We start from the raw sequence: 23,953 nt of genomic DNA on the forward strand, positions 1-23,953 counted from the left end.
TTTCAGAATTGATGCTTTTAAACCGTGGTGTTGGAGAAGACTCTTGAGAGTCCCTTGGACTGCAAGGAGATCCAACCAGTCCATTCTGAAGGAGATCAGCCCTGGGATTTCTTTGGAAGGAATGATGCTAAAGCTGAAACTCCAGTACTTTGGCCACCTCATGCGAAGAGTTGACTCATTGGAAAAGACTCTGATGCTGGGAGGGATTGGGGGCAGGAGGAGAAGGGGACAACAGAGGATGAGATGGCTGGATGGCATCACTGACTCGATGGACGTGAGGCTGAGTGAACTCCGGGAGTTTGTGATGGACAGGGAGGCCTGGCGTGCTGCGATTCATGGGGTTGCAAAGAGTCAGACACGACTGAGCGACTGATCTGATCTGATCTGATGTGATTCAAATGATAAAACTGATTGCCCCCAGTTTTCCTTATGGAGTCTTGTTGATGGAATTTGGAGGAAAAGAGGGAAGAGCTAGGTGATCTGTGAGACTGCCATTGAGTCTAGTCTTTGGGGAAAATTTCTGGACCTTTTCTCCTCTGGCTGTTCTCTCTTACCTTTCAGAGTAGACCTCCGAAGAAGCACCCACATATTCTTAATAAATGAGAGGAGCTGAGCAAGTAAAGATCTTGCTTTTGTCTGTTTTGTTAGAGGTGAAGTGGAAGGTATCAGATCAGATCAGATCAGTTGCTCAATCATGTCCGACTCTTTGCGACCCCATGAATCGCAGTACGCCAGGCCTCCCTGTCCATCACCAACTCCCGGAGTTCACTCAGCCTCACGTCCATCGAGTCAGTGATGCCATCCAGCCATCTCATCCTCTGTCGTCCCCTTCTCCTCCTGGCCCGTATCCCTCCCAGCATCAGAGTCTTTTCCAATGAGTCAACTCTTCACATGAGGTGGCCAAAGTACTGGAGTTTCAGCATTAGCATCATTCCTTCCAAAGAAATCCCAGGGCTGATCTCCTTCAGAATGGACTGGTTGGATCTCCTTGCAGTCCAAGGGACTCTCAAGAGTCTTCTCCAACACCACAGTTCAAAAGCATCCATTCTTCAGCACTCAGCCTTCTTCACAGTCCAACTCTCACATCCATACATGACCACAGGAAAAACCATAGCCTTGACTAGACGAACCTTTGTTGGCAAAGTAATGTCTCTGCTTTTGAATATGCTATGTCGGTTGGTCATAACTTTTCTTCCAAGGAGTAAGCGTCTTTTAATTTCATGGCTGCAGTCAGCATCTGTAATGATTTTGGAGCCCAGAAAAATAAAGTCTGACACTGTTTCCACTGTTTCCCTATCTATTTCCCATGAAGTGATGGGACCAGATGCCATGATCTTCATTTTCTGAATATTGAGCTTTAAGCCAACTTTTTCACTCTCCACTTTTACTTTCATCAAGAGGCTTTTTAGTTCCTCTTTACTTTCTGCCATAAGGTGGTGTCATCTGCATATCTGAGGTTATTGATATTTCTCCTGGCAATCTTGATTCCAGTTTGTGTTTCTTCCAGTCCAGTATTTCTCATGATGAATTCTGCACAGAAGTTAAATAAACAGGGTGACAATATAGAGCCTTGACAAACTCCTTTTCCTATTTGGAACCAGTCTGTTGTTCCATGTCCAGTTCTAACTGTTGCTTCCTGACCTGCATACAAATTTCTCAAGAGGCAGATCAGGTGGTCTGGTATTCCCATCTCTTTCAGAATTTTCCACAGTTTATTGTGATCCACACAGTCAAAGGCTTTGGCATAGTCAATAAAGCAGAAATAGATGTTTTTCTGGAACTCTCTTGCTTTTTCTATGATCCAGCAGATGTTGACAATTTGATCTCTGGTTCCTCTGCCTTTTCTAAAACCAGCTTGAACATCAGGAAGTTCACGGTTCACATATTGCTGAAGCCTGACTTGGAGAATTTTGAGCATTACTTTACTAGCGTGTGAGATGAGTGCAATTGTGTGGTAGTTTGAGCATTCTTTGGCATTGCCTTTCTTTGGGATTGGGATGAAAACTGACCTTTTCCAGTCCTGTGGCCACTGCTGAGTTTTCCAAATTTGCTGGCATATTGAGTGCAGCACTTTCACAGCATCATCTTTCAGGATTTGGAATAGCTCAACTGGAATTCCATCACCTCCAGTCTTGTAATTATTAAAAGAATAATGTTACTGAGTCCAAGATCATACTGCTCACCACACAACAGGCCAGTAATCAAGAGATGAGTTGTTGGGACAAGGAATAACTACTATATTCTGAAAACCAGCAGACTGAGGAGATGGTGGCCTCATGTCCCAAAGAACCATCTTGCCTGAGTTAGAATTCAGGCTTCTTTTATGTTAAAAGGGGCGGGAGTAAAGTCAAACACCCCCCAATTCCCATCAGCTTCTAGAGGGATATATAATATTAATTTCTTCCTCTCTCAGTCATCCACAGGTAGACCTGGTGAGGATGTTTCTTGTGAGCTAAACAAAGGTATTTTAGCTTAATGCTCATTACGGGAACCTGGGTTCCCAGAGATGGGCCATTATGTATAATTTAATCTTATAGGCAACATCCCTTTAGTGATTAACTTGTGATAGAATACAAAAGGTTCTTCCCTATTACAATAATAATGGCAAGTTAGGACTGTATATGGCAACTTATAGCCTATATAAATTGGCTATATATAATTGTTCATATATAATCTGAAGATGAGAGCAAAGCTCAGTGTACTAATTAACTGTGACACCATATCAGCGAGATGTGGTTGTCAAAATAGCCAATGGGACCTGGGACTGCATCAGTGAAAGGGACTGCCTAGCACAAAGCAGGGATGGAGAATGCAGGCCTCAGTAGCTGGGCTACCCCCTGGCCCATAACCAGGCAAACATCTTTGTCTCTCTTGGACTTTTCATCTGTAAATCAGCAGCAAAAGATGACATCATAGTATGCTCATAAAGGATGAATGATGTAAGGTTAATAAAACTTGCAGTACCGGGTATGTAGGTCTATGCTCAGTAAATGCTGGCTGCTGTTATTATTATGGTGGAAGTTAGCATGGGGATTTTAAAAATAAGGCATGTGATTCTTTGTATGTGCAATGGTAGATTATAGCAGGATATTGCAATCATTTCTGGAGTATTAGAATCACTACCACTAGAAACAGTCAAATATATATTTGAGGCTGACATCAAGGATGGAGAAGTTACTGAACCATATTCCATGGTTTTCATATTCCATGGAAGAAACCTGCAAGTTCTAATGTGAAGGAGACACTTCAGCAGAGGCTTAAGGGCATGGGCTGCTACTGTCTTTAGATCTCTGAAGGGTTGTCCTACAGAACAGGTTTTAGTATTCTTTATGGAATGAAGTACAGCCATGGAAGTACAATGAAGTACATCTAATGAAGTACAGCCATGGCAGGTGCAGGGAGAAGAATATCAACTCATTGTGGGACAAAACAATGAACCATGGAACAAGATTGTCTTGGGAGGTAGTGAGTTTACCATCGTTGGTGGTGAGAAACTGTTCACATGGGTATTGGCAGGATCTTGGGGATTCAGGCATCAGCCAACTGATTAGAGAAACTTTAAATGATACTCTGAATTTTGTGACTGTAGTTCTGGGTCCTCAGTAGAATCATCCAGTGGGATTAAAAAATATAAAAGGGTCTTAGGACCCATACTAAACCAGTTAAATCAGAATCTCTAGGGATAAGGCTTCTGTAACAGTATTTTCACAATCTTCCCAGTTGAGTCTATTGTGCAGTCGTTTGATAACTACTGTTTTAATGGGAAAAAGTAGGTACTGTTGGCAGTAACACCAGCTGCCTATCTTAAAACTCTAGGTGATCAATTCTGAACAGCAGGAGACAGTATCATTCTGTGTGAGAAATAGTAACAAAACAGGGCAGAGTTGGGTTGGATTTGGCTTCACTGAGCCCCAAATATTAAGGAAAAGTGAAAGCATTATTCGCTCAGTCGTGTCCGACTCTTTGCAACCCCATGGACTATAGCCTGCCAGGCTTCTCTGTCCATGGGATTTTCCAGGCAAGAACACTGGAGTAGGTTGCTATTACCTTCTCCAAGGAATCTTCCCCACCCAGGGATCGAACCCGGGTCTCCCACATTGCAGGCAGACTCTTTTACCATCTGAGACACCAGAGTCCATCCCAACTGAAGCCTCTGGCCATTTTAGCTAATGGTTTGCCTAAAGGTCCATGAGGTCAGTTTAAATGCCTGTCATAGAACTTCCTAGAGGGGGAAGACGAGGGACTATAGATGCTCAGGATTCAACTACAGGAATGAGTCTATTTTCTCCCAATGGAACTTGCTATTATGCATGTTTACTGGCTGCTGAGTGATTCATGCTGTGTTGGGGGAAGATGTGCTCAAATGAAATGTGTTGCTTCTATGTAAAGTAGCTTATTTCTTCCAGGATACTCCGACCCACTGATGCAACCCTGCAGAACAATGCAAATTCTGCTATGTGTGTGTGCATGTGTGTGTGTGTTTGGGGATGAGAGAAAGACAAGAGTGCACATAAGAGATACATATTTCTAGGTCATGAAGCATGCCTTCACACTTCCCTCCTCTGACCTTTATGCCAGAAGCATAAGAATGACCCATTGTCCACTGGCCCTGGAGCTTGATTGTTCCTAATCTCTGGACACTCAGTGGCTGAGCTGGCCTTCTGCCTGGCCAGTTGGCAGCTGTCAGGGTAGCCCCATGTATCCCAAATTTGTTCCCGCGTGGCTTCTTCCTGCCTGATCCCTCATCCTCTGGCATGGCATTTTCTCCATGACAGTCTGCCCCTGAACTGCCCTCGCTGCTGCTTTGGTAAAGGCTTGCAACGAAAGAGTAACAGCCACTGGCGAATCCAGTTTGTGCAAGCAGCATCAGCAATGGATGAGACCTCCCCTAGACTGGAAGAAGACTGGAAAAAAGGACTTCAGCGAGAAGCGAGCTGGCAGGTAAGTGATGTCCTCAGCTCCAGACAGCTCCAGATCACTCTCTCATCTCTTTCAGCCCAAGTCTGGGTAATTCACATCAGTCTCTTTGCACGAATGCGTTGTCTCTAGACATATCTTTTTGGGAAAAGTCATCATTAGTTTCCATTTCTTTGTAAACCATGCAAATAAGATTCCAAATGAATTTCCTCTAGATTCTTGAGCAAGCTAATAGAGTTTTACAAATCTATAGATGTTGCTAAATTTATACTTTCTTAATAAAGGCCCTTGAATTAACAAGTTGCAGGTGTATATCAAAGAAAGCATGAAGATTCGGTTTGTGTGAGTACAAGTTCATTGCAATATAAAAATTTAATACAACACCTGTCACCACACTTACTTTATGGTGTTATAGTAGCTTGGAATAAGGGGCTTGGTTTTAACCTATTTTAATGAGGTGGCCATTCTTTTAATGTGGCTTGTGTGCCTTTCTTATTTATGCTGAACTCATAATAGGTAGAAGCTCTGTGGTATGTAGAAAGTTCAAGCTAAAGGATTCATTTTGGTGTAGAGGCAGTTTTCATTAAAATATGCAAAGCAGTAATGTTTATACGTTACAATACCTATTTCAAATTAGCAAAATTATATGCTCCTGTCTCGTAAGCTGCCAACTGAAATCCCTTCCTAAATCCTGTTGAATGGCTTTGATTACTCTTCTTCACATTACACATTACACACCTCTAATGCATATTTTTACGCATCCACTCCATTGCCATTTAATTAGACAACAATATTGAAGAGCGATGCCAGAGCTTTTTTTTCTAATGCTGCTGCCTTATGGAAAAAGAACACTTCCGTGCATGAAGCATTTCTTATGGGTGGTGTTGAATAAAGTGCAACTGTGATTTTCCATTTTGTCTGTAGCAGACAGTTTCTTACAAAAGTGGTGATTCAGGACGAGTTGATTCTCAACATCAATTTTTAAAAATAATTCTCCCTTTTTATAAAAAGAGAAAATTTTCGTAAGAGTCTCCTTTGCAATAGAAATTTCTGTGAAATGTAGTACTGATATTGACAGGTATGTTCTGTTCTAAGCTATGTGATGTTCAGGAAGGAGTTTCAGAAAAAACCTCCTCCAGACTGTCATGAAATTGGAGTCCTTCCACTTTGAGTGGGTGCATTATTTAGGAAGCAGGAAGGCATACAAATAAATCTTTGTGTGCTACTTTGAGAATGTCACATGGTTGGTCCCCAGGGGGTCTAAAGAGATATTCAGATATTTTATGGTATGTTGATGTGACTTTTGGATTTTTGTCTTTTGTTTATGTGCTTTCCTTTAAAGAGCTGGCATCTTATAGTCTTCAAAGGGGGATGAAGGGAGGAAGCATGTGAGGAGATGACTCAGAGATCTCTGTGGACAAAATATTTAAACTAGGAACATGAAATCCAAATGTTTATGTAAGAAAGCATGTGTTCTATCAGTGGTCCTATCCCATGGACCTTTAGCTTAGTCAAAGGCAGATGATGAAAATGTTCTCTATGCTTATTACCTACAAAGATGTGATCCTGTATGAGTTGACCATTGTCGTTTCCACTATGGTAACCGAAGCTCTCTCTATAGATATTAGAGGTCATACTTATGGGAAGGGCATCCCAGGCTTCCTTTGGCCTCTCTGTCTCTTGACCATGCATGGCATTATATATTGTGGTGCATCAGCCCCTGCTTCACTGCTTCTGGAGCTCTACCCACAGTGAGGTCTGCCTGCTGCCCACATTGTCCAGCCATCTGTATTACCATGCTGGGTCCCCGACCATGGAGTTGCCCCACTTCAGCTAACACTCAAGCTGTCCCTAAAGGCGGAAATGGAATCAGATGGCATTAGATATAAGACTTTCGTCCTGAGAGTGACTTCTTTTGGCCATTCATGGTAGTGATGGAGTTGAAGACGTTTTACAAATTGTGATTGATCCTGAAGCTTCAGTTTAGCTTTAATTCTGCATTTCTTATTGAAACTGATTCAGTACTTTTTTACCTAACTGTTATTTACCAATCACAGTGCCAGGTATGTGTGTGTGTACTCTTTCCTAAGGAACCTAGCCGGTAGATATAATTACCCTTCTTTTACAGATGAAGAAATTAAGACTTAAGGAGGTTACATGACCTGTCCAAAGCCATCTAGTATTCAAGTCCAGTCCTGTTTGACTCCAGTGCCTGTACTCTTTCCAATGTGCTGTGCCATCTGAATTGAATTTTATCTCATTTTTTATCTCATGGAATAATAGCTTATGAGCAGCTGTGACGTGGGCAGGCAGGAAGAAAGAGGAAGGAAGGGAAAAGCATGACGATCTTCTAATGGAATAATCAGTCTCTGAATCATTAAGACTTTAATAAAATGTTTTCAATAGTTTATTTTTTTAACCCTTACTCTCTACCAAGCCCTAAGCTACATTTCTAATTCTGACAAGTATGTTAACAGACAGATATTACTTATTCCTATTACACAGATGGGGGAAATGAGGCTCAGCAGAGTTAGGGAACATGCTCAGGGTTGCAGAGCTACTTGAGATGATGAAAAGGGATGTGGTCCAAGTTGGACTGGCCCCAAAGCCTGGATTCTTGTTAAGGCTGCCTCTCAGAATGTATTTTCAAATTATATTTTGATCAAAAATATTTTACTATCTCATCTCAGAGTGATGTGATTGGATTTGGTCCTTGAGAAGTCCCCTGATGGCTTTTTTTTTTTTTTTAATAAATTAAGAGTTGGGCAAAAATGCCTTGTTCACTCAGTTTTTCAGAATGTATTTTAATTGGATGCTTTTTGCCTTAAATAAACCACCTTATCCACAAACTTGAAAATGAACTAGATGCAACTGCTCAAATCAACTGTAAATCTAAAAATCCGTTTAAGCCTATAACCTGTACTGGAATACCAAGAGCAGCTGTGCCAGAGTCATGACTCCTGACACTTAAAGCCACTTCAACTCTGGGAGAAGTTGTGAAATGTGGTGGTGGGGGCTTAGTTCATCAAGTAACCATCGGATGATTGGCAGATTTACTTAAGCATCTTTGCTTCTTCAGTTGTGAACCAAGGCATTACAATTGAGTGGGGCATTGTAGAGAGGATGTGAGGAGGTACAGATGCTTATTTGCTGGATAATAGTCAGTTGAAAGATACTATGAACACGTGTACACCCGTGGTGGATTCATATTGATATATGGCAAAACCAATACAATATTGTAAAGTAATTAGCCTCCAATCAAAATAAATAAATTTAAAAAAAAAAAAAAAGAAAGATACTATGGAGGACAAATGGCTCATTTCTCATGATAATGTTTTCTCTTGGGGTGGTCCCCTTTAAAACAACCAGTGTACTAGCGGTCTGGCACTGAACTCCTCTCTCAGTGTTGTCCACCAAGGTCTCCTCAACAGGAGGACAACTTCCTCAAGGACAGAGATGCATGTTGCTTGTGTCTGTGCCTCTGCCTTCAGCACTGAGCCTGGCACACACTCAGCCCTGATGATGTTCCCCTAACCGAAGGGAACTGCAAATTTGATTCAGAAGAAAGCTAAAATGTAATGTGGCCCCAAGGCCCTGATTTTACACATGAAGAACCAAAGCTGAGGAAGGCTGACTGCCCTGATTTCTACTGCTGGTTAGTAAGGAGCAAGGATGGTGATCTCTTTGTTTAGCTTTCTTCCTTTTTCCTGGATGACTTTTCTATAAACTTCCAATGCCTCACCTTTGCCCTATGTAGAACTGGAATAGAATATATTATCTGTGTCTGTTTAGATACCTGTATTTATCATGGTACCTCTGTCTGACAGGAGCAATGGCATAAAGGTTAAGAACATGGGATCTAGACCCAGACGTCTGGATTCTAACCTTGGTGTCATCAATTTTTAACTGCCACACTGGTAGTGTTTCTAACCTCTCTATGCTTTAGTTTTCTCACCTATAAAATAGAGATAATTATCCCAGCTACCTTATAAGAATGTTGTGACTATTAAATGAGTCCATTTATGAAAAGTCCTTAGAATAATTATTTTTATTTTTTCTTTTATTTATTTATTTTTTAATATAAATTTATTTATTTTAATTGGAGGCTAATTACTTTACAGTATTGTATTGGTTTTGCCATACATCAACATGAATCCATCATGGGTGTACATGTGTTCCCCATCCTGAACCCCCCTCCCACCTCCCTCCCTGTACCATTTCCCTGGGTCATCCCAGTGCACCAGTCCTGAGCATCCTGTATCATGCATCTAACCTGGACTGGCGATTTGTTTCACATATGATATTATACATGTTTCAATGCCATTCTCCAAAATCATCCCACCCTCACCCTCTCCCAGTTCAGTTCAGTTCAGTTGCTCAGTCGTGTCCGACTCTTTGCGACCCCATGAATCGCAGCACACTAGGCCTCCCTGTCCATCACCAACTCCCGGAGTTCACTCAGACTCATGTCCATTGAGTCAGTGATGCCATCCAGCCATCTCATCCTCTGTCGTCCCCTTCTCCTCCCACCCCCAATCCCTCCCAGCATCAGTGTCTGTTCCAATGAGTCAACTCTTCACATGAGGTGGCCAAAGTACTGGAGTTTCAGCGTTAGCATCATTCCTTCCAAAGAAATCTCAGGGCTGATCTCCTTCAGAATGGACTGGTTGGATCTCCTTGCAGTCCAAGGCACTCTGAAGAGTCTTCTCCAACACCACAGTTCAAAAGCATCAATTCTTCGGCTCTCAGCCTTCTTCACAGTCCAACTCTCACATCCATACATGACCACTGGAAAAACCATAGCCTTGACTAGACGGACCTTTTTGGCAAAGTAATGTCTCTGCTTTTGAATATGCTATCTAGGTTGGTCATAACTTTCCTTCCAAGGAGTAAGCATCTTTTAATTTCATGGCTGCAGTCACCATCTGCAGTGATTTTGGAGCCCCCCAAAATAAAGTCTGACACTGTTTCCACATCTATTTCCCATGAAGTGATGGGACCAGATGCCATGATCTTTGTTTTCTGAATATTGAGCTTTAAGCCAACTTTTTCACTCTCCTCTTTCATCAAGAGGCTTTTTAGTTCCTCTTCACTTTCTGCCATAAGGGTGGTGTCATCTGCATATCTGAGGTTACTGATATTTCTCCCGGCAATCTTGATTCCAGCTTGTGCTTCTTCCAGCCCAGCATTTCTCATGATGTATTCTGCATATAAGTTAAATAAGCAGGGTGACAATATACAGCCTTGACATGCTCCTTTTCCTATTTGGAACCAGTCTGTTGTTCCATGTCCAGTTCTAACTGTTGCTTCCTGATCTGCATATAGGTTTCTCAAGAGGCACAGAGTCCAAAAGACTGTTCTATACATCTGTGTCTCTTCTGCTGTCTTGCATACAGGGTTATCGTTACCATCTTTCTAAATTCCATATATATGCATTAGTATACTGTATTGGTGTTTTTCTTTCTGGCTTACTTCACTCTGTATAATAGGCTCCAGTTTCATCCACCTCATTAGAACTGATTCAAATGTATTCTTTTTAATGGCTGAGTAATACTCCATTGTGTATATGTACCACAGCTTTCTTATCCATTTATCTGCTATTTAGTGCTCCTTAGTGTGTGCTATGGGGCTTCCCTGGTGGCTTAATAGTAAAGAATCCACTGGCAATGCAGTAGCCACAGGAGACACGGGTTCAATCCCTGGGTCAGGAGGATCCCCTGGAGGAGGGCATGGCAATCCACTCCAGAATTCTTGTCTGGAGAATCTTCATGGACAGAGGAGCCTGGCAGGCTACAAAGGTCACAAAGAGTTGGGCGTGACTGAAGTGACAGCCTGCACGCCCACATGCACACACGGTGTGTACTGTATGTGTTAGGTGCTCTCTATCATCTATTTAATGAGATCAACCATTCAAAGTTTTCTGAACAGGTACTGTGTGTAAAGAACATCTACACTTAAGTGAGTGAGACAGTGTCTGGAGACATTGCCTTTGAACTTGAGGTCATGGTGGAAAGAGCACAGCGGGTTGTTATGATTTGAGAAGAGCCAAAAATGCTGTGTGTGTCACAGAAGCACTCAGGAGTGGTCTCCAGTGTCTAAGGGGACCCACAGAGGCAGTGATGCTGGCGCTAATTAAACGAAGAGAAGGACGTAAGCCAGACAAAGAACTTGGAAGAGTATTAAGGCCAAAGGAGAACTTATCAGAGGCAGGAGGAGCCAGTTGTCTTTTGGTGCTGGCCTTTCAAGGTGAGGCAGGAGTGATGCGGGTGAGCCTGAAGGTGAGAAAGTTCCTGCGTGGTCAGACCAAACATCTTCAAACAGCAGTGGAGAGTCATCGAAGCGCTTTAAACAGAGGCATGAGATAGGGCTCAATAATTTTTTAGAGACATATCATTCTAGCTTCAATGTGGAAGATAAATTAGACTGTAACAAGATTGGAGGCCAGAAAACCGGTTCAGAAGCTGTTTCACCACTTTAATTGAGGATTGGCAGGACCGTGGAAATAAGATGGAGATGGAAGGGCAGATTTGGAAATATCTAGAAGATGTGGGCCCCTGGATCTGGTGATTGATTCAGGGAATGGGTGCGTGGAGAGTAAAATGAATCTGCAGGGTGGCTAAGTGGATATAAGTGACATCATCTGAACAGAGACTGCCAGAAAAGAAGATGGTCTGTGGGCTCAGGATGGGGTGGATAATAACTAACACAATACTGGAGGAGAGTTATAAGAAATATGAATAATATAGTATTTTATACTAGAAAGATGAACAAAACCCCATGAGGACTCAGGAAACCTAGGAAAGGTAATAATATCAAAATACTGAACAATGACCAAGAGCTTACTTTGTGCCAAGAATTGTTTTAAAAATTTGTCATTTATTAACTCATAGAATCTTCACCATCATGGTATTAGAGAGATGAGTTGTATCTTCGTTGTGTAGATGAGGAAGTGTCGGAGAGGTTAAGATCACTTAGCTAGTCCATGGAACCTAGGCCAAAGCAGCCTGGATCCAGAGCTTGGAAGCTCCTTAGGATTGTGTCTATTTGCATGAAGCTAGGGGGCCATGGAGCTAGGCCTTCCCAGGTGGTGCCAGTGGTAAAGAACCCACCTGCCAATACAGGAGATGTAAGAGACGCAAGTTCCATCCCTAGGTCTGGAAGATCCCCTGGAAGAGGAAATGGCAACCCACTCCAGTAATCTTGCCTGGAGAATCCCATGGACAGAGGAGCCTGGTGGGCTACAGTCCATGTGGTTGCCAAGAGTTGGACATGACTGAAGCGGCTTGGCACAACACAGAGGCCCAGGGATGAGTTCACAGAGAAGATGACACTGGAGCCAGGTTTTTAAGAAGGAATGCAAGCAGGGAAACCTTGAGTTAGAATCTGGGCTTTACTGATTTACTGATGATGGTTATGCTCTACTTGGGGCAGAGAGAACAGATTCTTGTATGAGTTCAGTGGGTCTCCTAAGGCTGACAGACTGAGTTTCTCAAGGTGAGATAGGCTCCCCAAAGAGGCTGCGTGTGGTGAAGGTGGCCTCTAGTAAGGCTGCCTCAGTGCTGAGCGGCCATGATGTGTGAGAGATAGTGGACCGGGAAACTAGAGGGCCTGATGGGGAAAAGGCTACTAGACTTAGATGTGTGACCTCAGGCAAGTTCCTGTTCTCTCCAAATGGTTTCTTGTTGCTCTCTACCTTTCCTTCCGATATCATTTCCATTTTGTATTTCAGTTTCCATGTGGAAATGAGAAAGAAGTATGTATGAGGTTGTTTCCTGCCCTCAGGAAAGGATTCATTTCTTCATGTTTGGTACACCTTGCATTGGAATTGATGGAAGAGTGGTTCATATTTTGAGTTTACTCAATATTTAGAGAATTCTGCTTTAAGATACTAATGTCACCTATCAAATGAGCAAATTGTGATGATGGGGTAAAGTCAGCACCTGAGGGTATAGACTGACCAGTTCTACCTTTATGTCAAGGGTATGATGGACCTACCCTGGAGAAGGAAATGGCAACCCACTCCGGTATTCTTGCCTGGGAAAATCCCATGGATGGAGGAACCTGGTGGGTTACAGTCTGTGGGGTCGCAAAGAGTTGGACACGACTAAGCAATTAAGCACACAGCACATGATGGACCTAGCAAGAAATGGCATGAACGTAGAAACTGTAAGAGTGTAGGTTTCTCAGAAAACAAGTTCCTTTTTTCTTCCCTTGTTAGATTTCTGGCACAGTGGTATGTTTGAGAAGACCCCTTTTTTTGCTGGTTATAACTTTTTTTGCTTTTCAAATTATTTGGGACTCATTCATTCATTTGGTCCAGGAACGTACAGTGTTTGATGTATTTCTTGGATTCAAATGTCATCGATTTATAAGGCTTAAAGAGACCTTGGGATGACATGTCATTGTTTGTTTTCACCCCCATGTTATTCACTCTGAGCAGAAGCAAGTCCAAAAAGCTGAAAACAGATGACCTTCTATAGCTGCTCTCCATAACTCATCCCTGGGTCTAACAAATGATTCTTGGGTTAAGGAAATTCTTCCTTGTGGTGGATTTAAACCTTACGTACCCGCTGCAGCTCAGGACCAGTCCTGCTCCTTCCTCCTCCCTAGAGGTGGAGAAAAACAACTCAGTCACTGTCCTCAGGAATCAGCCTTTCTGGCCTTGAGGATCATTATGAAAGCAGCCTTCAGCTTCTACTTCTCACGGCTAAGCACCTTAAATCCCTTAGGCATAATTATTCATTTCCATCTTCTTGAGTCTCTCTGAAGCTTCTCCAGATCTGCTCATTACCTTAACTTCTGTAGTCTAGAACTTTTCAAGAGGATCTAGCCAGGGCTAACCAGTAGTGGCCATCTGCTCATTTATTTAATCAGCGAATGCACATTTATTGAGCTCCAGGGGTTTTAAATACTAGACCCCTGGGCAAAGTCCTGAGGTGGCAAAAATAAGTAAAAACAGCCTAAGGCAACACTAAGAGGTTGGCTCATATCATGGATCACTGCTTACCGGCTGTATGACCTTGAACACATTACTTAACCTCTCTGTCTCAGTTCCTTCCTGGGCAAAATGAGATAATGATAATATCTATCTCATTGGGTTGTTGTGAGGATTAAATGGATAAATACATGTAATGCACTTAGAATAGTGGTCACTGCCTAGTTCTGGTCATGTAACTCTTTGCTAAAGAAAATAATAATGAAGTAAGATGTAGATCCTGCCCCCTAATTGTACCCACTTTACTCAGAAGGATGAACAAATAAATAAACAGTTAATGACAGTTCAGTACATTCCGTGTTCTGATAGCAGTCTGAGCATGTGGGATGGAAGTTCAGAGAAGCAAGAGGAATCATGTCCCAGGGCATCAGGAATGACTTCATGGTTCACAGAAAGTGGACTGTTGGATGCACGTCTTAAATTCACATATCGTTGTTGTGAAAGGCAGGGGGAAACCTTGGACGGACATTTTCTTGTTCATTTTTACTGTACAGATGATGGAGTTGCCTCAGAGTAAGGGCTTTCTAGGTGATGAAGAGGATGAAAAGGTATCCTAGTCATAGGGAAGCTTGTGAATAAAGAACTAGAAGAACAGGCATTTGGCGTGTGTTGGGAAGATGGCAGGTAGCTTGTTGTGTCAGGGGGTGTTATGAGCACTGAGGCTGGAAGAGGCCTTAGGTTGTGAATGGAGCCATTTCCTTAACCTAATCCATGCTTATGGGGATTTTATTTAAAAAGTCACAGCATTTGAGATCTCTCTTTTAGGAGTTTTCTTACTCTGTCTTGGGTCGAGTTATGCATCAATCCCTGGAGGCCAGAATCGGAATCCTCTTCCTTTTCCTGTTTCTCTCAGGGCTTAGCATAGTACCAGGCATGAGGCAGGCTTAAGTCATGTGTACTGAAATCAACTTTGCTGTGTATAGCAAGTGCCCTCATCTGCTTGTTCTAGGACAGCCAATTGTGCTTATGCATGGATGAACCCATGCTAATAAATGAATCCAGGGATTTTACAGTTTTCAAATTTGACTCAGTTTTGAGCACCTCTTGGGAAGGGAACAGTTTTGTGTAAAACCCAAAAAACCAATATGAGAAACAAATTCTCCCTGTGGTGTCTCTGCCTTTTACATTTGACTTCCTGTGTTCCTGTGTGCTGTATTCATGGCTGATTATTCTAATGGGGACCCAGCGAACACTGAGTTTAGGATTTAAGACTTAGACTCTTCCCATTTGGAACTCTTTCATGAGCATTGGCTCACATCGCTCCCAATCCATGCTGACACTGGCTACAGAAAACTCGAGATGTGAAGGGCAGATTTTAAAAGAAGGCAGCTCTGGACTCTCTAAAGAGACAAATATGTTTTACATCAAGTTCCCTGGTTTAAAAAAAAAAATGTCAAAAGAAGTGGGAAATACTCAAGTTGTAGCAGCTGGGTGAATGCAGTGATTCTCTCACTTAGGGCACAAAAGCTGCAATTTTCTATCTAATTCACTCCTCAATCATTCCATGGCCCCTGTCTCAAGCTCAATTTAAGCTCAGTCCCCAGTACACAGAGCCACTGCACAGTATATAAAGAAATGACCGGCCAAAGGGAATGAGGGGAAGACGGTGCCATGTGGTAACCAAAGCTTGAGTTACCAAGTAGTTCTGGGGTCACACAGCATCTTTCCCCAGCGCCTCTCACAGAGCCCATGTAAAATAGGTCATTTCTTCTTTAGCCTTTAAATGGTAATTATCTCCGCCTGATAGGCTAATCTGCTCAGACATAGCCTGATGCTACTGTTCAGATCCTCACCACATATACAAATTTACTGGAGACTTGAGAGGGTAGTGCCTGGATGGAAAGTTGGCTGCCTCCCGGGCTTTGAATTGAAATGGAACTGGGCTGGTGCTCTGCAGAACTCTATTACTGCTGATGACTGTTTGTCTTTTTCAGAGGAGCTCGGGTGAGCAATAAATATGACTGCTCTATAGGGAGCGCGTCCTGGAAACTGTTGGATCTTTCTTTACATATGTCAAGTGTGTTTCAGTTTTCAGAAGCACATATCCATTTATACTGCATTTTCAATCTCACAGAAGCTCTATGAAGGAAATGGCAACCGTGTTATTATTACCAGTCATCAAATGCATAAACTGAGGGCTGATGGGTTAAGAGCCTCGCCCAGCAGGGCCAGGACAAGGACTTGAGTCTGAAGGGCAGTGCTGTGCTTATGCAGGCAGATCCCGCTTTCTCTCTGTTCACTAGTCAAGAGTGAGTTTTTGAGAAGCTTGTAAAAAAAATTGTGTTCTTTAATGAATACTTAATTAGCCTCAATTGGTTGTTCCCTTCCTTGAAAAGGGTGATATTTAAAGCTAAAAACTTTTCTGTTGTCATTTCTGAGAAAGCACGCCCCTCCCCAAGCCTAACAGTGAAAATGTCTGGTGAAAAAGCAAGATGTTCACATTTCTCCATGCTATGCCTCACGCCTCAGGCAACGGCTTCTTGCAATGGTGAGAGTCCAGACACAGTCAATAATCCGGGGATGTGCTGCAGAAATACATAATTTTTTGTAGCACTGTAAAGACTTCTGAGTACTGCTAGATTCTTTTTTTCTTTCCTTTCACATTGGAAAAGGAAGTCCACTGTCTCCCACAACCCAGCTTCTTGCCAACATATGACTTGAATAGCATCAGTTCAATTTAGTCGCTCAGTTGTGTCCAGCTGTTTGCGACCCCATGGACTGCAGCACGCCAGGCTTCCCTGTTCATCCCCTACTCCCGAAGCTTGCTCAAACTCATGTCCATTGAGTCAGTGATGCCATCCAATCATCTCATCCTCTGTCATCCCCTTCTCCTCCTGCCTTCAATCTTTCCCAGCATTGGGGTCTTTTCTAATGAGTCAGTTCTTTGCATCAGGTGGCTAAATATTGGAGTTTCAGTTTCAACATCAGTCCTTTGAATGAATATTCAGGACTAATTTCCTTTAGGATTGACTGGTTGGATCTCCTTGCAGTCCAAGGGACTCTCAAGAGTCTTTTCCAACACCACAATTCAAAAGCATCAGTTCTTCAGTGCTCAGCTTTCTTTAGAGTCCAACTCTCACATCCATACATGACTACTGGAAAAACCACAGCTTTGACTAGACTAGACTTTGAATAACGTGAATCACCTCAATCCCACCTTTTGCGTGAATCAAAGTTTCAGTGACACAAAGAGTTGAGCTGTTGAGACCAGATGTTTTCTTTAGAAATTTTTGGAAACTGAAATGGCCAAGAGGTCACAAAGTATAGCTTTTGTTATTTTTGTGGGAATAACAATAAACTCTTAGATGCATTGGTCTTTGAAAAATACTGTTTTCGTTAGTAATTGGTTTTGGGGTTCACACCTAACTTGAGGAACTGTGGTTGCCTGTTTCTTGCATTGTTACTGTACTTTTTATATCTGTCTCATCTGCCTATAATAAACCCACTGCTCTGTCCCAACTCCTTTCTCAACCAAAAATTTTTCAAAAAATCTCCTAGTCATCCTTAAAAACTCCTTTCACCAACTAATATTTGAAGTTCTGGACTACAATATTAGTTGTATTGTAAGCATAAGTTCTGAAGTCAAACCAATGTAAAGCTAAATTATGTTTTGCCATTGACTAGTTTGGATATATTTCTGCTTTAAAGTTTTAAAAATTACCTTTAAAATGAGATTACAGTAGTAACTTTATTCTAAGATGATTATGAAGATTAAAGGAAATAATATACTCAAATCCTTTGGCAAAGTGACTAGCATGTAGAAAACACTCAGTGAAAGCCAGCAGTTATTATTCCCATTGTAAAGGGTTTCCATTAAGACCATGGTTATGACAATGCTGTTCCCAATCCCATTTCTGCCAGCTTACTCATACACAGGACAGAAATCAGACATAGAAAAAAAGAGACAAAAAAGTATATGATCAGGTAAAATTAATATCTATATAGTGAAGCAAAGATATTTGGCAAAACTGAAAAATTGTTTTAGAAAATGAGAGTTGAGTTAGTTGATTCAACAGAAAATAATGTGCAAAAATTAATACTTTCTGGTGTACTTGCAATAATCAGAAAATATGAAGACTAAAATCATTCAAAATAGCACTAAAATGTAAACTAAAAATAAATTCATCGAGTAATAACAGATTCTGTATGAAGCAAACAGTACAACTTTAGTAGAGGCATAAAAGACTTGGATAAATGGAAAAGGAATCATTTTCTTAGAAAAGAAGAGCAAATACTGTCAAGATGTTAGCTTTTACCAAATGAATGTACATATTTAATGTAATTCTAGTCAAAATCATTTTACTGCTCTTGTTTTCTGGAAACTTGACCAAGTATTCCAAAGTTAATTTCAAACAGTAAATAGAATTAAAGAGCTAAAAAATATTTTAAAAGAAGATCAGTAAAGCAGGCTTTTCTCAGGTAGATATTGTAATGTACTGTAAAGTTATGGTAATTAAAACTTTTGGATGTTCCGGAGTAAGAATAAATAGACAAATCAGGTTGAAATAGACTAGAAACTAATACAATGTTGTAAAGTTTAAAAATAATAAATAAATAAATAAATAAAACTTGTATTCAATTGTTTTGGGAAAAAAAAATCTCTGACAAATTATGTTAAAATAAAAAGACAAAAAGAATGAAAATAAGAAAGAAGAAAAACAAGAAAATTTGATGAACAGCTCAGGAAGCCTAAAATCCAGAGGAGATTCTGAAAGTGATACCAGATAAAATGAAGGGAAAGAAGTAGTCTAAGTAGTATAAGAGAATCCTCTTGAATTGAAAGACTTCAGTTTATAAATATAAGTATCCATTTACTTAATGCCAGAATAACAGATCACACACACACACACCCTTAGACACATCACTGAGAAATTTCAGAACATTTGGAATAAAGAAAATTTACTAAATGATTTCAGAAAAAAAAGCAACAGTTTACATACAATTGAAAATCACATTGAAAATTACCTCTTGAAGTTAGATGAGAACAGAGGATGATATTCAAAATTTTAACTGATTTTCAACCTAGAGGTCCATACTTTGCTATTGCCTCTTATTGTTACAGGAGTAAAATTAGAGGTATCTTATAGGATTACATAATATAGTGAATGTGAAAGTTATTCAGATAAGATTTTTTCAGATTATAACATCTTTACAAATTTCTCAGAAAGCTACTAAAGGATGTGCACCATCATAAACAAGAAGGTGAATCAAGAAGAAGGAAAATATGGGATCCAAGAAATTAGAGAGACAAAGGATATTCCTAGGATGATGGCAGAAGGTAACTCTAGGGTGTCAGCTATGCTGAATGCCTGAAGAGAAGCTTGGTCCAGATCAGAGCAAAAGGATTAAGGACTCCTGGAGGGATGCCTTCTGGAAAAAAATGGAACTGAACATCTGTCTAATGTGAATATATTGAACACACTAAGAAGTTTTATTTTATTTTATTTTTAGCTCTGACAGAGAGTTTGTCATTGGATCAGAAAAATAAAAAGGAAATGTTAAAATGTAGACAACTATTAATTCCAGGGGAGAAAAAAGTAGGTAAGAAGGAAAATTTAATTATGAGACACTATATAGCTCAGCAGTGAACAAAACAAATAGTTCTTAATAATATAACATGAAGATTATTTGTTTTGCAAAATTATGACATGACTATGGGGCTTCACAGATGGCACTAGCGGTAAAGAACCCACCTGCCAATGCAGGAGACATAAGAGACATGGATTCTATCCCTGGGTTGGGAAGATCCCCTGGAAGAGGAACTGGCAGCCCACTCCAGTATTCTTGCCTGCAGAATCCCATGGACAGAGGAGCCTGGCGGACTACAGTCCATAGGGTCTCAAAGAATTGGACACGACTGAAGCAACTTAGTATATATTTATGAATTTAGGAAGATGATGTATTTCTCTCTCACTTGAGCCTCCCATTGGCTTCTGGGGCTTGAAGGAAAGGAATAGGATGCTTAGAGCTCCCCTAGGTATTTCTGGAGCAAAAAGGTGGAGTCTGTGAAGAGTACCAGGAGGATCTTCCTTCTCTCTGCTTTTAAAGAAAGCACCCTGCCACATCAGGGAAGTGGAAGCTACCCACTCATTGTCCTCTATTTATGCTAGAGGTTCAAAAAAAAAAAACCAAAAAAAAACTAAACATCTCATTGTGCAGAGTTGGTGCAGGAAGCACTTGGTCAGGCAAACGCTTCAGGGCCAAAGCATCCAATTATTTGCATCTCACTGCACTGGGCAAATCTTACTCAGCCAGTGGGAGAGATCACAGAGAGAATACTTTATTCAGAATTTCAGAGAAGTCTATGAAGAAATGAAAGGGCAAGGCTGATTTCACAGTAGAAAGATTAGGGCATGAAAAAGGTAAGAAAAAGAGCATGTTGGAGAATAGACTTCTATGGAGACGGAAGTGATAAGGAACTTGGGGGAAAGGCAACTTAGGTAAAACTAGGCTCATGTGTGTGGTAGTTTACATTTAATTCTCACAGCAAGTGTGCAGATATAATTATGTAACAGTTTTCATTCTCAGATGGGGAAGTGGAGGATGGGAATGTTGGTTCTTTGAAGGGCACCCAAGCTCACAGAGGTCTTCTCAGATTTCTCATTTTCCTTCGTTATATGAAAGAAATGATAGTTTCTTTTCTAGGTATTTTACGGTTTATGGAAATGCTATTTTCTGGGGTGCTTCCTTCCCAGTGTTTGCTGTGCCAATCCCCTGTTCCTTCTGGTGAGGACTTGCTTTTACAGGACCTTCTACATGGGCAAGGAGGAGGATCTGAGCATCCAGTCTGCATGCTATTTCCACGTCTGCCTTTGGGTGAGGGTCTGGACACCCACCAATATCCAACAAGGGGTCCAAAGACATCCCACCTCTTCCTTGCCCTCTCTCCTCCTCCCCAACACACTTACTACCACAAACTGAGGCCCAGAGTTAATCAGTGATTCCTCCTGATTGCCTGTATAGGGGAGAGGCCAAGTTTAATGCTGGCCAGTTGCATTAAATAGTCCAAATAGTGGTTCTACTTCTTAGAAGCTGTGAGAATTTGACAATTTCCTAACCTCTTGTGCTAACTTCCCATGTTTCACCATCTGTAAAATTACGATAATAACAGTAACCACTTCATAGGGCTGCCGTAAGGATTAGATAAGAAATTACATCATCATCATCTCACTACCACCCCCAAAGAGCTGCACATAGAAGATGCTCAGAGCAGGTGGCTCTTTTCATCTGAGACTGGTTTTAGCTCTTTAAAGTTTGGATTTGCAGAAATAGGGGTGAGTTGAGGGAAGAGTCAGAGTTCAAGAGAAGGAAAAGCAGAAATAACACTTTTTATGAGCATAAGCTCCCTACTATGCTTGATGTTTCTCCACATTCCAGGCACTTCTCTCATATGTCAAAACACACACACGCACACATACCACTCCATTTTTATTATGCATAAAGTCCACTGATCATCAGAATGCTCTGAAAACTCTCTCAGAAAACCTAAAGGTTTTCTGGATCACCTTTCTGTATTTAGTGAAGGAAGATACCAGGGAGCATTTTAAGACATCTAAGCCTCCATGCTATCCTGGCAGCTTTTGTTGATACATCTCTTTAGTGCAGTTTTAGTTAGACTTCAATTTGTGACTAAATGCAGGTTAGTCATTTGTGACTCTGAGTGCTTTAAGGAACTTCTACCCAATGACTTTCCTTTAGCAAGTCTCTCTTGGCCAGCAGTCCCCGTGCACTTGCATTGTGCCAATGTTTCCACCTGGTTTTGTCTCTCTGGCACTCGTGGGCCTTTCTAGGAGTTACTGAATTGCTGAGCACCTCTGAGCAAGGCTGAGTCACCCTCAGCCCTTTAATATACTAGAAACTTTCAGACTGTTGTGGTCTAAAATGTTGTCTGGTTGGGGTTGCCTGGAGAAGTTTGTGTGTGCACTTCAAGAAGGATGGCTTAGGAATCTTTGATCACTGCGGGCACAGGGCCTGTAGATTCCCACTGAAGGGATGATAATACACTGGGGAAAATGGTTAGGCCATTAAGAATCACGTTTTTCTTTTTGAGGGTGTGTTTGAATTTCTAATTTTCAGATTTATAAGAGCCAGTAATTATATCACCAATTAAATGAGTGAAAAAAATCTATAAAACTAAAGAAACACTATTCCTGTTGAAAAATATATGTACATAAAATTAGAGCAATTCACAAATGCAGAATTCTAATGTTATATTAGATGGTTGCAACTGCAAAGCCTGCTTTCATATTTCCATTACAGCTCTGTTTTCTTTCAATTTGAGGAAATGTTTCTCTTAACAAAAAAGTCTAATACTTTATTTTAGCCTGAAGGGATAAATCTAATTCAAGATCTGTTTTAAATGATTTTTTTTAAGGTTTTGAAGAAATAAAATATTTTTATCTTAATCTCATTAATTTTTTTGTTGTTGTTCTGGGAAGACTCAAACATAAATGAACTTTAAAAGTTGAAACTTTCCACCTGCCTTGTTTCCAGGAAGAAGATTGTTCTTGAAATGTGAATTTTTCAAAGGGAAAAATGTGAGCATTGAGTGGAGGCCTAAGTATAGAATCTGGCTTTGGAAGGGACTTTAGGGTCATTTAACCCCACTTAGTCCTCTCAAGGACCCTTGGGAAATGGGTATAAAATCCACATGCATGTCTAAAATTCAATAGTATGTCTAGCCCCATCCATCAAAGTATGAATTATAAGTAATCTAAAGTCCTTTCTTATTGTGATTGTTGTTCAGTCACTAAGTCTTGTCCAATTTTTTGCAACCACATTGACTGCAGCATGCCAGCCTCCTCTGTACATCGAGTTTCCTCAAACTCATGTCCATTGAATCAGTGATGCCATCCAACCATCTCATCCTCTGTTCTCCTCTTGCCCTCAGTTTTTGCCAGCATCAGGGTCTTTTCCCATGAGTCAGCTCTTCACAATAGGTGACCAAAGTATTGGAGCTTCAGCTTCATCATCAGTCCTTCCAATGTATATTCAGGGTTGATTTCCTTTAGGATTGACTGGCTTGATCTCCTTGCTGTCCAAGGGACTCTCAAGAGTCTTCTCCAGCACCACATTCAAAAGCATCAATTATCCAGTTCTCAGCCTTCTTTATGGTCCAACTCTCACATCCATACATGACTACTAGAAAAAACCATAGGTTTGACTATATGGACCATTGTCAGCAAAGTGATGTCTCTGCTTTTTAAAACACTGTCTAGGTTTGACACAGCTATTTTTCCAAGGAGCAAGCATCTTTTAATTTTGGGGCTCCAGTCACTGTCCACATTGATTTTGGAGCCCAAGAAAGTGAAATCTGACACTGTTCCCACATTGTTCCCATCTATTTGCCATGAAGTGATAGGGCCAGATGCCACGATCTTAGTTTTTTGACTGCTGAGTTTTAAGCCAGCTTTTTCACTCTTCTCTTTCACCTTTATCAAGAGGCTCTTGAATTTCTCTTCACTTTCTGCCATTAAAGTGGTATCATCTGCATATCTGAGGCTATTAATATTTCTCCCAGAAATCTTGATTCCATCTTGTGATTCATCTAGCCCAGCATTTTGCATGATGTACTCTGTATACAAGTTAAAGAAGCAGGGTGACAGTATACAGCCTTGATGTACTCCTTTCCCTATTTTGAACCAGTCCATTGTTCTATGTCCGGTTCTGTTGCTTCTTGACCTGCATACAGATTTCTCAGGAGGCAGATAAGATGACCTGCTATTACCATCTCTTTAAGAATATTATACAGTTTTTTGTGACCACACAGTCAAAGACTTTAGCATGATCAATGAAGCAGTAGATATTTTTTTGGAATTCCCTTGCTTTTTCTACGATCCAGTGTATATTGGCAATCTGATCTCTGAAAGTTCTTTCTAGGCTTAATTGAAAATTTTAAAAATCAAAATAGTATGTGCGTATATTTAAAACAAATATATTGGATATTTCAGAAGGACTCACAATGAAAAATAATTGGTCCACCTCTTTCCACTTTGAGCCCTATTCCTTAGTGGCAAATACCATTACCCCTTGCTGCTTCTC

At 40.9% G+C, this 23,953-nt stretch overlaps 1 protein-coding gene across 2 annotated transcripts in view; it reads left to right on the forward strand.

The window, feature by feature from the left end:
* The window catches only part of PPARGC1A (PPARG coactivator 1 alpha), a 409,900-nt gene that overhangs the window by 79,104 nt on the left and 306,843 nt on the right, over positions 1-23,953 (forward strand). Inside the window, exon 2 of one of the 2 annotated variants that reach the window (XM_025290240.3) lies at positions 4,776-4,941. The exons of the other annotated variant lie outside the window; for it this stretch is intronic. Within the exon in view, the coding sequence (XP_025146025.1) occupies positions 4,873-4,941 (69 nt within the window). The 5' untranslated portion in view covers positions 4,776-4,872. The remainder of the gene's footprint in view (positions 1-4,775; positions 4,942-23,953) is intronic. 2 annotated transcript variants of the gene reach the window in all.

The sequence above is a fragment of the Bubalus bubalis genome, chromosome 7 (assembly GCF_019923935.1).
Source record: "Bubalus bubalis isolate 160015118507 breed Murrah chromosome 7, NDDB_SH_1, whole genome shotgun sequence".
In the NCBI taxonomy this organism is placed as follows: domain Eukaryota; kingdom Metazoa; phylum Chordata; class Mammalia; order Artiodactyla; family Bovidae; genus Bubalus; species Bubalus bubalis.